The sequence below is a fragment of the Lytechinus variegatus genome, chromosome 1, assembly GCF_018143015.1.
Source record: "Lytechinus variegatus isolate NC3 chromosome 1, Lvar_3.0, whole genome shotgun sequence".
NCBI classification, from domain to species: domain Eukaryota; kingdom Metazoa; phylum Echinodermata; class Echinoidea; order Temnopleuroida; family Toxopneustidae; genus Lytechinus; species Lytechinus variegatus.
Genome location: NC_054740.1, coordinates 83,920,279 through 83,938,159, shown reverse-complemented (window position 1 = coordinate 83,938,159; position 17,881 = coordinate 83,920,279). Strand labels below are relative to the sequence as shown.

Genomic DNA, 17,881 nt, shown 5'->3' with positions numbered 1-17,881 from the left:
GGCAAGGAGGTCCTAATCGTCAAATTCGTAAAAGTTGAAATATTATTTAATTCAAACAATAACAAACAAAAGAAATAGTGAGTGAGTGACATCAACTCTCTCATTTGGATGTAACTGGCTCATTCATATAACAATTTTGTTAAAAAATAAGTGAAAATTTGAAATGTCATAACTTTCTTATTTTGCATCCGATTTTGATGAAATTTTCAGAATTGTGCTTGTCTGATTTTTCTCTATTGATTCAAATCAACATTTTTCTGAAGTGGTCTTGACCTTTAAGATCAATTATTAGAAATCAAATGTCCTTTTATACTCCTTCATAAACGTATCAGCAAGTCATCAATCTGAATCTTATATTTCTTTAGGTTTTCTCCTAGTTTGTCAAAATCCCTGCAAAAATCATGCCAAATCATATTCATGACATGTGCCAAATAATTTTTTTTTTGCACAAAGGTTAAGTTTAGAATAAGGCAAGGGTTATACACAAAAAACTGGGAACCATGTGAGACATTTATATGTTTTCGTATTGCTTGTGATCACATATGGCATTGATATGGTTCTTTAATCCTTAATAGTAATAAAACAATCTCTAGAAAGCTGGGGATGGCTGTTTATATTTCCATCAGGTTGAAGATAAATCTCTTTAAAAATAAGTGACATTTCCTAAGTGAATTAAAAGTAAGTGTGAAGGACAGTTAAAAATTCAGTAAAAGAAAATTAAGTAATTCAAGTAATTTAAACTAAGAGGAGATGTAGATGAGATGGCGATTCGCAGTTGTTTATTTCAAGCAGGAGAAAGGATTACAATAATTTGTCACTTGTTGCAGACCAATTTCAGATCGATTTTCCAATGTTATCCATGTATTTGACAATCATGCAGAGTCATTTTACTCTCAATAGCATGTCTGCTGTTTGTTGAATTAAAATAAAGAGCGATGAAAACACAAATCTTAGCTTCAGGCGAATATATCATGATTCCCGGCTTTGGGGATGAAATCGGGGATATCCAAAACCACAAAGTTTGGAGTTATTATCATTCTCATGTTTCATTCACTTTATTAAGTTTGCAGAGGAACTCTTCTCTCCATTTTAGAAGGGTAGTTATCCGTTCGGTCAATAACATGAGCAGGAGAAGCCATCGTTCTCTTGATGAACCGATAGATTTGTCCTGAATCTTATATCCACCAGTTTTTGAAGGGAAGGACAGCGTTCTCGCGAGGAGTATTGATTTTGTGGTAAGATGCTCTTCAAACCGAGTCTTAAAGACGGTAACCATGCTTCCAGAGACCAGAGCCTTTTTCTTTTTAGACAGGTGTGATGTTTTTGAGGTGCTCTTCTGTTTGTCAATCCCCCACGTTCAATGTAATAATATATGTATCTTCTTTTGGAATACCTCATTCAGAGATAGGAACGCAAGAGGATAAGGTGGTCCATGGAAGGGGAAGGGAAGATGGTTGGTTGAGAAAGAGAATGAATGAATTTCAAGGAAAGAGGGGAAGAGAAGTATGAGCTACATGAAAAGGGAGAAAAAGAAAAGAGAAGGAGAGAGAAGTAGAGAAAAAATGATAAAGAGTGATAGGATAGGAGAGAAGACTAGAGGTGAGTTTGTGGTGTAGAAAGTGTTGATTGGTTGGAATCGAATTTTAAGATGGTGCTCTTTGTGGTGAGTGGAGCTCAGTGAATACTCTGCTGTAGACGGCCTGGGATAAAAAAGAAGAAGGGGGAATGTTTTTTGCTATTGAAAAAAAGGCTCGGTCGGTGACCAATCGTTCATCGCCCTCTATTGTTGCTCTTATTGTCCTCTTTCCAGTGCCAGAAAAAAAAACTTGCAAAGCAAATGAATAACAGCAGATTGTTTTGGGCGACTCCCTGCATGATAAGCTTTACCAATTATATCTTGCTCTTTTCAAATTGTTATTGTGATATTTATTATTCAGACTGTAAATAATTTGATTTATTTTACGATTCAATGTGTACCAAGTTATCAACGATCCTAGAGAATAAATTAATAATTATCTGTCAAGAATATTTATAAGAGGTTTCTTGGATTACGTAGAAATAGATGTGTAATTGTACTATTGGTGTTAATAGGGAGATACATGTATTCAGGGTTTTTTTTCTTTGTTTGAAATGTCTGGGTGGGTATTTTGTTAAGATTCAATATGAATGGTATTCTATAGGCATATATTGGAGTTGATTTGCCCTTTCTTTGACCAACATAGACCATCTCTAAAGCTAACAAATGCATTTCTCAAGAACTTGCAAGTTACTCCCACATCCACTTCTAACCCCCTACCAGCCCCCTGACACACCTCAATCCACTGTACTCTTTAATTTTGTTCGTAATTAAAAAAAAATTTAGAAAAGTTTGGGACCTCCAAAACAGAAACGGGAGGTCTACTTCTCTACTATACACCCCACTCATCCTCTGCCACGCCCTCTCCAAGCCCCCCCCCCCTCCCAACTCTAGCCTCCAACCACACTTCCAATCCCCTATCAATCCAGCTCTCATTAACTTTCATTCTTGGTAAGTGAATGGAGCATTTCCACCCAAATTCTACCCCCTCCCACCAACCATAGCTCTGTGCCACGCCATCCCGATCCACTGCCCATACCCCAATATACCTGATTTCCCACCCTCCCTTTTCCTTGGAAGCAAACCGCAGATACCCGCCTCCCATAATGTGATATATAAGCTGTCAGCTGTACATGCTTTATGCTTACAGCCTCCACCACAGGAGGATCTATACTTTAAAAAAAATACAGCAGAACCAGAAGCTTAGTTGTGAGGTTTAAAGTATTTATGGCATGTATTCTCCCAGTCGGTAATGAGCATGTTCAAAGCTGCCAGCCACCCCAAGTGTACAAGGTTCAGTTCATTGCCATGCAATAATCACAATTTTATGACATACTTATTTCTCCCACTTGGTCCAAGATTGATCGATGAAGGGGGCAGCCTGAAAAAAAAGGAGGCATTGCATTGTATCCTTGAAGTAAAAAAAAGGGGGAATCTGGTCTGTCCTGTCTAGGGCTTGTAGCAGACAATAAATTGTACTGGTATGTGCATTATTTTGTTTTTGTTGTTTAGGGACAAAAAGGGATTAATGCAAGGTGAAACCATTGTAATACTTGTTTTAATAGTACATTAATGCGTAGAGTATGTTAATGAATTTTTGGGGTGGTGAATGATAGGGGGAAAGTCACATTCAAGTTCTTATTCAATTCAATTCAATCAAATTTATGTCATCCATGAAAATACATAAAAAACAATTCCTGGAAGTTCAAAGTTTTAGCGAACTCAAAGCATACATTCAAAATTTTCATTGAAATATACAAAATTACCGAAAGTAAACAATTATCAGCCAATTGTATGTATGAAAGTATGCATAGGTATTGAAGTAAAGGCAATAATTTCAGTAGACATTGATTCAAAAGATATTTCTAAACCAGCTTTGGTAGTGAATACCACTGAAATCATTGCCAAAAGGACTTTGAGGTCCACTATTTGTACACTCGTACACCCTTGTTGCCCCCTTATTTTATGAAACTTATTTTTTATCACTGACTAGTTACCAGCTTATCTTATCTGATGTAGCATACAGAAATCTTGCCATTTGATTGGCTGAGTGGGAAGTAGTCATAGAATTCATGAATTCAATGTTGATGAAGGGTTTCGTGAAACAGGGTCCAGGGTTCCGATTCCTGCCTGGTAAGAGTATTGCTTACTCTATTGCTCTAACCTGTGAATAACCTTTCTCTTTCATATTGATAATTAATGTGTCAAGGAGGTCAAAGTAGGGTCAATTATTAGAATCATATCTGATAGAGGACTTTGGGTCCTATTGTCGGCATGGGCTCATCCTTGTTTGAATACATTAATGGCGTGTGACGTACATCTATTAAAAGCTTGTGCGCAGTCAGGGAGGGTCGTAACTTTCCGCAATAATAAATGCCTTGTTTGGAGATACAAGAGCTTAAAACCAAGTTAAAATAAGCACTGAGAACAATGAATTTCTTGAGGAAGTCTTTACAATCATTGAATTGCTAATCATGTATATTTCTGACATTAAAGATTAAGGTCCAGTCATTGGTAAGTGGGAGATTTGGTGCTACAATGAAAATAACTTTATACTTAATGTTTGACCATAAATTATTAAAACCAGATGATGTTTATATGAGCAAAATTTGCTCAGAAATAGCTTAAAAGGAAAGAGTGACTAAAATATACAACAAATATAATGAGTTTTACTGCAGGTCCCATCTGAAAAGTCACCCTCATATAAAAAACTTGACATTCCTGTTTATGTGACATTGATACATAGCACTGTAAACAGCTGTGCAGGGGGCTACCAGCATTTGGTGTCTGTACCACTGAGTATAATAGAAATTGGTAGTTAATGATATGTGATCTTTTGAATTATTTTTACTATGAAGCTGTAAAACCACAAATCAAGAGTGGAACATTGGTTTAACTCGTACTCATATATGCCTATATTTCCACTGAAGTGTCACAGTATTTGAAATATGTTTCATGCAAATTATTCTTATCATTGAATTTCTGATCAGAACAAGAAACAATAAAAACTGTAGCTAAAACACAAGAAAGCCTGAAAATTTCCTAAATGAATACGCATGAAGACTATATTAAGCTCTATAATGTATCAGTGGCAACCATATGGAAAAAGACCCATGTCGATTAAGTTTAATGAAGCTTGAAAATTGATTTTTTTTTTCTCCCTCTCAGGTTTTTTTTTTCAAGAAGGCAGACAAGGGGTTGGATGTGGGGTGATATGAATATAGAGAGCTGGGGGTTGATCAGCATTCAGCAAAGTTCCTCCATGTTCTGATCTTCTCATTTGGGCTTTCAAATTGGAGTGTGTTTATGATTGTTCTGCAATTCATCAACCCAGTTTTTATGAATGGGACATAACACCCTCGTTTCCTAACCCCCCCCCCCTCCTTCCCCCAACCACCACCCAGGAGGAGGAGACAAAGTGAACCAAAACCGCTCAAAACCGCAAAACAGATGATAACCCTTTTGAGCTTCGATAGTCTATGGTATTCAGACCATGAACTTGAACGTGTGATTGCGAACGTACTCTTGAACTGAAAGGGGTGGGGGGGTGATAGTAGCTTGCATGAGGGAACTTTTGGAAGTGCTGCGGATTGCTTGCTGAGTCATCCCAGGTTTGAAGTTTTTGTAAGGGGTTAACTGAGGGTAAAAAGTATTTAGCTTAGGGGTTACGCATGAGTGTTTGATTTAAGTATTAGAGCACTAGCGTACGGGGGGGGGGGGGCAGAGGGGTAGTCTTTCCCCCTGACGAGCCACCACCCATGCAAATGATGTATCCCTGCCCCCCCCCCCTGACGAGCTAGAAAGACCTTTCTCTGCCCCCCTGACGAGCTTGAAGACCTCTATTGCCCCCCTGACGAGCTTGAAAACCTTTTTTTTTTTTGCTTGTCAATTTTTTTTGTGGTACGAAATCCTTTGTGATTGATAACCTTTTTTTTTGCTTGTCAAATTATTTGGCGGACGGTTTTGCCCCCCCCCCCCCCTGTGGAAAATCCTAGGTACGCCACTGTATTAGAGTATTAACTATTAAACTCAGCCATGTATTAGCAATATAGCAGTAGGAACATATGCGACATGAATTTAATTTTTAGTTTTATATGCCTAAAATTTGATTAATCAATATTATTGGAAGTAGACAGTTTGCTTCTGATGGAAGAGAGGCATAGCAATTTCTTATTGTAGTACCCAGACCCTAATTATCAATATCTGAAAGCTTTAAAAGAAATTGAAATAATGTTAAAAAGTGACAAGTGTTTGATGTTGGTCATGCGTGAGAGTGCTCGCTGGGTAGAAGTTGGCAGTAGGCTGGAGCAGCAGCAGCATGCCCCACAAAGAGAGTTATGCTGGCTGAAATTTTTTTTATGTTGTCATGGTATGCTTGAGAGACATAAATCTTCCATTGTAAATGTATCAATATCTTAGACCGAAACGTTTGGAGTTATCAGTTCAACAGTAGGTGGAGAGGTGATTTTTGTATGAATCCTGGTCAAATTAAACTGCCTTTCTTCCTGCCGAAAACCATAGGCCCAAGCCATTAGTGAGTCTGTATCGTTTCAGAATATTTGTGTTTAATTAGTAAGTTGTTCATTAAATCTGTTATTAACAATTGTTATTAACAACAATCCAATATATTATTTTTTTAATTCTTGAATTTGTTCTGAAAAAATGAAGTGATGGAAAGTAGTCAATTATGTATGATACATGCTGTATAAGAGTTAACTCATGGAGTTCAAGTTGGGATTCTGTCGGATATTCAGAGCCTTAAAAGAGAGACTAGATCGAAAGTCTGAACCTAATGAACCATATCATATTCATCTTTCTTCCCATTTTCTTGTTCTCTCTCACTCTCTCCTTTACTATATTTCCCCCCAATTTTTCATCTGATTTAACTGCACACCCCTCTCTCTCCTGTCTTCTCTTTCTCTCCTTCTCTCTCTCTCTTATTGTCTGTCTGACTGCCCTCCATATTGTCTCTGTTTTTCCTGTCTTTTGTTGACTGGTGCTGAAATGAGCCCCCTTGAGGTCAAGGCTTGTTATTTTCTCTCTCCCTGATCAGGGCCAAATGGAAGGGAGATGAATTGAAAATGAAATATGAAAAGTATGATACATCAGACCCATTTTCAACAGTGAGCCTGTCTGTCTGCTTTCTGTACACAGATATTGCTGTATATAACCTGCATAACGGTATTGAGACACCCACTATTGTAAAAATAGGCCCTATTTAGCATGACAGGATTGCTTATGAGTGGGGAAAATAAGAATTTATAAGCAAGGCTATTTTTTTTTCTTCAGATGTTCATATATATTGGATTTTATTGCAATAAAAACTATCAAAATACAATCACAAGCAGTCAAAGACTGAAATAAGTGACTGTTTACATACAAATAGAATCATAACAAAATATAAAGTAAATACAAATTCATACAGATAAAAAAGAAATGTATCATAAATGAATACAAAAGGCCATAAGTACTAGAAAGTGTAGAAACAAAATAACAGTCAATAGACAAAAGGCAAAAATCAAATCATTAAATCAAAGTATTAAAATTAGCTACCTGGCTGCTGCAGAGCGCCCTCATTCCAAATTGCAGTGTTATTGAACCCAATAGGCGGTGCTGCACCAGCCCAAGTTTGCTCAATCTCGAGATTTAAGAAACCCCGTCTCCACCATCACAAGAAGAGCGATTCCTGCTCGAGCGAGGCATCGATGCATTATGGTCTGACGCCATGAATGAATAAACCCGATTGCATCTGCACCTGCGAATTAGCGGGATAATTCGTAAAGTAGCGTACTATTTTGCAAATAATCCCAAGTTGACATGGGATTGCGATCTCGAGATTTATCTTACAAACAAGTGTGATAGTTGCGTCTCCAATACAAATAATATAGAGATTGTTCAGATCGGGATGATTTGCAGGATCAGAAATAACGCACTAATTTGAAAACTTGTGCTGGTGCAGACGGCCCACAGATGATTTTGTGAGACCTATCGTGCAACTTACAAGTGTTATTGTATCCTGGTGGCAAAGTTCTGCACCTTCCCCAGGGATGGGGGTACTACTACTTTGCTGTTCAGGCATAATCACATTTTTTAAATTACCCTTATGAATATGTAGTAATGCCATATATTTATATATTTCCAAATGCTTTTTATGTATTGACTTTTAAATGAATTAAATAAATATGAATTAAAATGAATAACAGAAAAAACTATGAAACTAAATTTCAAATCTGTTTATTGATTTTTCTTTTGTTCTAGGCAGTTGCCTTAATTTTATATATATATATATATATATATATATCTGTATTTGTCTTAATTTGTTTGTATGAATTTTTAAATTGTATGCACTTTCGGCCATTTGGGAGATGCACGTTATAAATATTAGGTAAATATTGGGTATTAAAGCGTGTATTCCTGACATAGGGAAATGTGGAACCGGGTATATTTATGAATTATATGGTGTGAGAATTTATTTACCATTTATTACTATTACTTCATGACTTTGATAACTTCAATATTGTGATATTCATGGATTTCTCTTGGAGGATTCTATTGGATATGAATTTTGATTCCTTTTGCCATATTTTATGTAGGGTCTGAGGAATGAGACTAATATAAATCTTTTTCCCAGCCTGGTTGAGGTCACGAGCCTGTTCAAAGGGCATTATAAAGCGTGGAGTGTTTCGTAGGAGTTCTATTCACTGTATATTGGTTTGTGTGTGTGTGTAAAGCTTGGACAGAAGGCATTTACCACCATGTACACACACAATGGAGCCCAGCATGGGGAGTGCGTACATAGCAGGGTACCGAAATGAGCTCACCAAGGCTCTCTTTTTACCCCCTTCATTCTCTCTGGTTCCCTCTCTCCTTTTCTCTCTTCTTCTCTCTCCATTTGCCCACACTCACAGAACGCAAACACAGTCATATCAATGACTGAGTATTAACACACACTTCTATACACACACACACATTCTGGATGCATTGAACACATGTGCATGGCATGTACGTGGTATCAGTGTAGAATAAATAGGGGAATCCAGATACCGGTAAAGCTGGGAGCGCCCTATCATTGCAGGTCATGTCCATGTGCGTTGTACGTTGGTTGTTATACGCAAGTCAGTGTGTTCTTCATTCACAATATAAGCAGTCAGCAAGGCTTCCCTGCTATTTCTGTAGAGGAATAGCGGGACATCACATGAAGCGCTACTCGCCGGCTGTGCGGGATTTCTAAATGCAGACCACGACCGGCTAGTGATCGTTCTCTTTTTCTCTTTCTCGTGCATTCGGCTGGGATCGGTCTTGCTCTCACGCAGTCTCTCATTCATTCATTCTTCCAAAGAGTTTCACAGAAGCCTTGATGGATCGAGCTCGAGGTTGCCTTTGAATCGGTAGCATGGGACTGTAGAAGTGGTGTGGACCTGCGTATTCTTGCCAACAAAGATTTCCCAATCCAAGGAATTAGCCATCCCTATTAATCCCTCGGAATCGTTCACGTGGAACTACCATTTGACCAGGACTCTGCGTTTCCCACATATTTCATCTCCATCCAATCCCCTTTTCTTGATGATGTTCATGTGGCCTACGTTCATGCATAGGGTGTAGGCATAGTTAGCCCCCCTCTTGCTATTGAAGCAACGGAAATCATATCTGTTCTGGATATCGGTGCTGTGCCCTGCCGTACATGTATGCGGTTGGATATACTCTAGGAGGTACTGTTGGCTATCGTAGAGCGTCGTGGTTCGGCGGACCAGGTTTTTCTCATGTCGGGCAAGACGGAGAGGAAACTTCAGGGCAAGTCGGCAGAGGACAAGATGCGTGTTGTGTGTAAGTATCCCCTCCTCAGCTCCTGACTCCCCTGTGCAAGGACTACCACCTTTAATGATGTCAGCTTGACTGAGATACCCTTAAAGAGAAATTCCAGTAGTTGCAGTTAACACTGATTTCATGAGAAAGTCTGTAAAACAAGGCTTAATTGCCAGTATATCATCGAGGATCTAGATCTGGTACAGTTACATTAACTGGACTTTGTGAAATCTTGAAATCTACGCTGAAAAATGTTCACACCGAAAATCTCCAACACAGATAAGCGCACGTGGGACAATGTATAATTATTGCTTAGGGCGTCGGGCCCGACGCCCTACCCGAATCCCGTGCTTATTTGCTGATTTCTCAGCAATTACACAATTTCTTCCAGAATCCTTTGGCACATGCGTTTTATTTATACAAACAGACACTTTAGTGGTCATTTCATTGGATTCTGTACGAACTCATTTTGATATCGTTACCAAAACTAGCATTTACCTTTAATAGGAAAAACATACTTTCACTTTATCTCATATTCTCTTCAAGTATGAATAAAAAAGGAAATCCAAAAATATCTTCTTTTCATGTAGGCCTATATACGCAAACCACGAGTTGTATCCATATCATTATTTTGTATTGGACTTGCAACAAACAGTGTCCTGTAATTCAAATCGGATGAGGAATGTTTGTTGGTATCCACCCCCCCCCCCGCAATATGATATATTTCTTATTGCATAAAAGTGTCCTTAAATTTAATTAAAATATTCAGCATTTTTGCCTGGAGCGTATGATCACAAGTCAGAAAGTTATGAATGTGCTAGAAATTTGGCTGAGAATGCTAGGAACGAAGGTTGGTCACTAAAAAGATTGATGGAAAATGCTGTATATCTTCGTTACAAAGTGAGGATAATGTATACCCTGTATATTGAATATACTAAATTGAGTTGCACAATGACATGGATTAAAGAGACATGAAACAAGATGTAAAAGAAACATTTAAAAGAAACATCTAAACCACCTGGTCTGTATGTAGCCTATTTCATCTAATCAAATTGTGAATTAATTATGTAAAATGATTTTTAACCTAAAATTTTAATAGAATATTTTTTCTGACAGCATATTCCCATTTTCTAAAACTCAGATGACATAGGTTCACATTGATGTGAAAATTTCTCATTTGTCTTTTTTTTCACAATTTTTTTAGTTAAACTCTATTTCCAGATTATAAAAGAAAACCCCTCCGAGATGTGTAAAATATAATTCAATTATATTATAGGGCCTATATTTGACTCAAAACCTGCAAGATCTTTTGTGGCAAATATAGCAAAAATACATGATTAGGATATTTGTAGGCCTATTAGATTGGTTTTAAGATCAAGATTGATCATTTTCCTTCTTTGTTTTCTTTCTATAGCCATTTTTGTCATATTTTCTATGTCCTGTTTTTGGTAAGACAGAGAAACTAGATCATGTAAAGAAGCTGACTCTTTGGCCATTAGGTTGTAATGTATGAATAGTATCCTCTGCTCCAGAAATGTGACCTGTAGTGCTGTTGATAGGAATGATGAATCCAAGTTGGTGGAGAATAATGGAAATGCAATTAATATTTCATATTGGCTACTCTTTGTGGTTGCTGTGTAAGGTCCACCAAATATTATTTTGTGTTATGTATTTACATTGAGAAGTTTATTGAAGATAGTGTAAAACCAATAACCTAAAACAAATATTTTTACCCTGCTGGGTTCAAAGGGATGGATGGGGGTTGGGCGGGGTTTAGGTCAGCAATCCCATTTTCTTGAATTCCTGAAAAAGTTTGTATGATGCAAAATAGTGAGATTCTGTAATGATCTTCAAAGTAGTATTTGCAAAAGTGGTTTTAAAGAAACATTTTGATGTATAGAAGATTTGATGGTCATGGGAGAAGTTTAAAGAAGTGAAAAGTAAGGTTTTTGGGGGTGTTTAAAAGTAAGAGAAGTAAATATTAAGGTGATATTAGTTGCTAGTTATGCTGTTAAGTTTACCTTCTAAAAACGCTGTAATTTTTTTTTAACAATGCTGTTTAAGCCCCTCACTTTAACAACTACTGTTTAGATTATAGAAAAACAACTTGTTTTAAAGTTGTTACAACAGTTGATGTAGGATGATAAGCGTAAAACAGCATTGCGTGAAATTTTTAAACAGTATTTTTACAGTGTAAAGAAAAGGGTTGATGATCATTGTTTTTATTTGTAGTCTTGGGATAGAGATAGCCACAACATTGTGGTTTTTAAAAAATGCTGATGTGCTATATTTCATAAAGGTTTGAAGAGGTCAATAAAGTGCACGATATGGTTTCAGTAGCTCTATCCCTAAAACAATGCTGATCAAACCGTGAAACTAGATATAAAATTACAATAGAATAGGAGCACATATTTTGTTATCTCAATCATGATGTGCAGAGCAGTACTGAGAAAGATACTGGGATGGTCTTACCCAGAATTAATAACAAAAATAAGGTTTACTATTTCAACATAAAGAGATTAAGTTTTCTAAACCACAGAACCCACTCAATTGATATGGAATGAAAACAAGACAGCATGCATTGTACATGTAGGGGCATTAAACACATTTTTTTCATCAAATAGTGCTTGCGTATGGTTAAAATTGTAAATCCACCGTAACAAAAAGTTCATTTTAATAGATAGAAATGAGTTAGAGTGAGACTGATCATTCCATCAAACTGAGATTGAAAAATAAAGAAAATTATGAAAAAATGCAAAATTCATAAACTGAGAGAGAGAAACAAGCAAGCATATATATATACTTATATAATTATGGAGCAAACATTTTTTTTCGGGGCTTGTTTTCAAAACCTACAGTGGTAATCTACAACATTGGATAATCTTTAACATGTTAATGTATAAGGATGTGAATATTAAGGGGGCAGAACATTGGATAATCTTTAACATGGTAATGTATAAGGATGTGAATATTAAAGGGGCAGAATCACCATGAGCACCCCCCCCCCCCCATTTGATTTAGTGATAATATTTCACTTGTGAATTGGTTATCCATAAAATAATGATACTCCAGTGATTGGCCAGTGAATATGATCAGCATTTTAACAACACAATGCAATTAACATATGGAGAGATCTGTTGACCATGATGATAATTATATTCAACTCACTCGAATGTAAAATTTGTTGCAACACTGTGGGGGAAATCAATAAACGAAAGTGAAGGAAAGTGAACATTCATACACGGTCAAGAGCCGATGTGGAAAGTATTTAGGTTATTTTTTACATAAGAACTTTACACAAATTTGTCTTTATCTCTCACAGAACATTTCCTACCTGAAGAAATAAAGGTATTCTCATACATTTCTCTCATTTTATCTTGGTAGAACACAATTTTTTCCAAGAAAGAAGCCATACAATTATAATACTGGTATTTTTCCAGACAGTCGAGTACGAGAATGGCATACTATTGTAGCCACAGTTGCATAGAAAATGGAGAAGACATTTGTGCTGCAGTCACATTCCCCCTGTGGTGGCCATGCAGCAAGATCGATCTGCCATTTTATTAAATTTCTCTTTAAACCAAGATATGTAGCCATATGGCTGCCGTAGAGGAAATGTCACTGCAGCATAAGAAGGATTCGGGCCGGACTACAGGGAAATAAGGGAAGATACCTATTTCAAACACAAAATAGTAATTTTGAAGGAATAAAAAGATGAAGATATCTTTTGAATGAAAGATAGATCAGTAGCTTTTCAACAGATCCAACAGAAACTGTTGGAAAATGATTAAATTTTAGCAAAGAGTGTGAATTTTATAAGAAATCGGAATGCTCTGTGTAAATGCGGTTTAAACTGGTTTTTAAAGAACTCCATTCAACAAAATTTCCGTTTTGATCACATCACAGTATAAATTCTATTTTTAACCTGTACCTTATGAAGATTATTGAAGAAACACACAAGTCCTATTGACCTCTACACACCGTTGATCTGTTGAATAGTAATGATTTTTTTTAAATAAATGGTTATGAATAAGTGTCATTGGGAATTGTAATAAATGCTATTTAATGCTTTATTTTTATAATTAAACCATAGCTACATGTTTTAAGTAAACAGATTTCCGTATTTCTTGTTCTTGTTTCAAAGAATGCGTACTACGTACAGTACTTAATGCTCATGGATTGATTACATCTTGGTCTATGAAATGATTCATTCTCAAGGAAAAACTTGATAAATGTTGATGTTGTAACAGTGTGACACTTATTAATCATCTTCCAAGATATAAATCAAAGGGACGAGTGTTAACTCTTTGAGGGCTGATTTTGCCAATGCCCTTGTATTGCTGAAACTTTGCAGTGGCAAACCCCCGTCTCTAAACGTGCACTCATTGCCATGCCGTGTAAAGGAGAAACCCGCCATGTTGAATCTTCGGCAACGAGTCGTTTCTACGTATACTAGTCTTTGGTGGGAAGGGCGTTGTAGTCTTAGTTCGCAGATCATACGCTTTCGTGTACACTGTCTTCGTCCATATTGACTGGTTGTGCAATGATTTCTCAATGCAATAAGGCTGTTTTTTTACCTTCGTAGGTGTGGATACACCACAGAGATAAAGCAAATTATTTGTTTATTTCTGTTGAAAATGGTTGTCACGGTGATGCGGCAGTCCTTGTTAGCTTTTGCCAAGAGACATGGTCTATTTTTGAAGACTAGATCGGTGTGAGATTTGGAGAAGGCACTGCACAATGTGTGACCCTTGACCTGTCACGTAGGAATCATTTTGAGCCTGAAGAAAAGAGATTGATGAGAATGGAGTGAAAAAAGGCAGGCAAAATACATGGTGGGATCAGGAGAAGGAAGACTGTAGAAAAAAACCCTCAAAATTCATCTCAAAATAAAGATATATAGAGAAAATAGAAAATGAGAAAAGTATTACTAAGAAAGAAGTATATAAGAGTGTACAATGGGTAGTAATTCATATTTATGAAAGAATTTGCAAGGGGAATGGAAATTAGAAAGGTAGGATCGTCAAAGATCCTAATGAGTGTGAAAACATAAATCTGAAAATACTTATGTGAGATATTCAGATTTAATTGCCTTTAGGATCTCATGTAATGTAATCTTGAAAGAATGGATTTGCTCCAAGAATCAGATAGTGAAGTAGTCAATTAGTCCTATACTGTATCATCCCACAGTATTATCTTCTGTTATCTCCTTATTATGGAAAGATTGCCAAAACTATGCAACGAACTCCATTGAGGCTCATAGTTTAGACAGATTTCACCCCTCCCCCATTTCTAACAATTATTTGTAACAAGAATGAACATCCAATGAGGTGGAGATGTGTTTTTGAATTTTTCTTTTCTCTAGACCTTGTAATTATTAAGATGATAAGACACGTAAATGTATATCTACATGTACATCTCAAAGTTTGATTCTCTGTGCTATCATAAACAAACATGGGCATTGTCTTCAAGGATCCTTCGGCTCCAAACATTGAATGTGAACATAAAGTGATAAATGTTGGCCTATTTGTTATTGTTGTGTTCTCAATGATTGAGCCAATAAATGACTGAAAAATCTGCTCATATCATATGAGTACACAAAAGTAAAATATTCTACTATATTAGCATAAAATCATACACCAAAAGAAGGCTTTTGAGCCATATTTTCTTTAGAATGACACTGCAATGGATTTTAACATAAAATTAAGAAAAAATGATCCATTAAAACAATACCAAGTGAATGCTAGAATTTTCTAAAGAAAAGCATGTTTTATCATATATTTGACAGTGCTGAATAAGACAATAAATATTTTCTTTTCAAATTCAGGTCAATTTTTATAAGAATAAAAGAAGAATATGACAATCAGCATAGAACAAAATAATTTATTACTTACTTGGCTTGATGTGGGGCTTTCTCATAAAAAAAAAAGGATGAGGAATGTGCCATTTTCAATCATTCTCAAACTAAAATTGATTCTGAACCTGATATGAAACGATTGGAATCTTGAAGTTTTAGATGTAGAGAACAAAAAAAAATTTGGCGGAAATCACCTGGTCTGATTTTGGCAGGTCATGCTCTAAGATTGTCAATTTAAATCTTAGAAACAAGAGGCGACCTCATTCCAGACATGGTTTTCCGCTCTTGATTTGCTCATTTGATACATTAAGATTGAAAAGGGTGATAAAACATGAATGTTATAGACAGAACAACCATTGCTTCACATTGTGACCCAGTAACTTATCCCCCAAATCTGTTCTTTCTCCATCATCTAATACAGTTTTAACTAGTTTTCATGAGTTCCTCAATCACAATCCCCCTCTACCCTGTGAAAGAATGAAACAATTTTCCTCATTTTCCCCTATTAATTAATGACTGATAATACCTTTTCCCCAAAATCTTAGGAGGTATAATTTTGACGGAATTATATTTTTATATTGACCGAACTTACAGAAAAAAAAAATCTCTTCAGGATTTGATTATTTTGAAATATAGCACCTAAAGCTTTCATAGAAGTGTCCATGTAGTTTTATAGGCCTACATTTATGTGCTGGTTTGTTTCAGGGGAGCGTTTCATGAAAGGATTTTATCCGACAAGTCCTGTTTTATCCGACAGTTACCATAGTAACAGCACTTCTCAGCCAATCAGAATCATGGAAAGTTGTCCGATCTGACAACTTGTCAGACAAAAAAGTTGATGAAATGCTCCCCAGATGTCATCACATTCCATGGATTAATTACATGAATGTTCCTTGAATTCTTTAATATAAATCTCGTTTGAACCTTAATCTTTCTCCATTACATACTTGAAATTGAAATAAATTGCAATTTTGTTTTTTCAAGATGTGGGAGTATTGATCACAGATATTAGTGACTATAGGTAAATGTCATGCTGGCAACTTCAGCAAAAACTATTCTTGATTTACCAAGGCATTGATGAAGACTACATAATCTGTATATATCATTTTGATGAAGGTAATGATAGAAAGGTGTGGGGCACCTTAATATTCTAGTTTGTAAAAACTACTATAGTCTAGGTTCATGAATAATGGTAACAATCCCTTCACCCTGAAAAAATAATTGAGTTCTTAATTTGTATTTATGTGGTATTCTGCTAACTCAAAGTGATCTTGAAGTAATGGGTTTCTATTTTGAAAGGGTTCTCCGCAACCTTTTATGGAAAGAAAAGCTGAACTTTGGAACCAGAATGGAACATTCTTCAAGCTGGCATTATGGCTTGCTCTTGGGTAGGCCTGAGGAAAATGTATTGATTGAAGGAATGTATTACAAGGAGAGCGAGGCTTTGAAGTTTGGTACAAATAACAATGATATCAAGCTCACCACAGCTTCATATAGGGCTCTAACCATAATCAGTACATGAGTTGTGTTAACAGCAAGGTAAATTTGGCTACATAGTAATCCATAACACCCTTAACTTCAATTGGCTCCTTCATGTGTAAACTGAGGGTTTTTTTAATGGTTAAAACTAAATTCACCTGTTGATTATTAAGACCACTTTTTTCAGCCACCCCTTTGCTATGAGCTGAGACTATCTAGGGATAATGCTTTTTTTAGTCTGAAGAACCATTGCTTTTAACAAAATATGGCTGCCTGTATATCGAAAGGCACAATAACATGGTATAGCTTAATGTTGGAGGCCGATATGTTCAATTAAGAAAAAAAGTAATCTTGGATGCTAATCATACATTTTCATTTATTTATTTAAGGTGTGAAATTTGATATGTAAAAGCCTTACAAGGAACTTAAGCTATCACATAGATTTGTATTTATTTTTCTTTGGGACACTGGGTCCCGATAGGGGCCATGTTGTTGGGATATTGCTTGCAAAATAAAAGACTGTGAAGACCTAAGACTTTTTAAAATTCAACCCTTCCATAAGAGATACCATAACAGTACCCTGTTCTGTTAAACTGCATAACATTCATGCACCTTCTTTCAGTTTTAACTTCTCTTTTCAAATTGGAAGGAAACCTAGATATCAAAGAATACCTGTATCATTCACTCAAATAAAGGAAGGAAATCAACCTTGAGGAGTGTCTCAATATGCAACACATTACTTAAGAAATAATTAATGGCATAAAGGTTGAAGATATGTCATATTTAACATAGAAAAGTGCAAGTTGATACCAGCAAGAATAATTGTTTTCCAACAGGATTTTTGTTTTCATTTGCACTTAAATAATATGAGGGTATTTTATGTAATTATGTGTATGGTTTATATCTAACAACTCAAGAGAGATGCTTGCGCTGGGGACAATTCTTCAAATGTATGTTTTCTATTCGTGCAAGGTGCCTGGGAATGCAGGCCTTGATATTTAGGCATACATTTAGGTCTCTTGTCCTCATGGGCTATTCCACCCCCTCCCAACCAATTTTCTTAGCAGACATAAAATTCTTATACCTCCACCATTCCCCCCATCCAGTTTTGAAATGAGACTCGATTTTGCTTATGAAATTGGGAAGAACTCTGGAAAGAAGGGTAG

The 17,881-nt window shown here is 36.2% G+C and overlaps 1 protein-coding gene across 2 annotated transcripts in view; it reads left to right on the top strand.

The window, feature by feature from the left end:
• The first annotated feature begins 7,865 nt into the window (after window positions 1-7,865).
• Window positions 7,866-17,881, top strand: part of LOC121425710 (retinoic acid receptor alpha-A-like) — a 73,899-nt gene continuing 63,883 nt past the window's right edge. For both annotated transcript variants that reach the window (XM_041621888.1, XM_041621882.1), the window contains exon 1: window positions 7,866-9,400. In XM_041621888.1, the coding sequence (XP_041477822.1) occupies window positions 9,337-9,400 (64 nt within the window). In that variant the 5' untranslated portion in view covers window positions 7,866-9,336. The remainder of the gene's footprint in view (window positions 9,401-17,881) is intronic.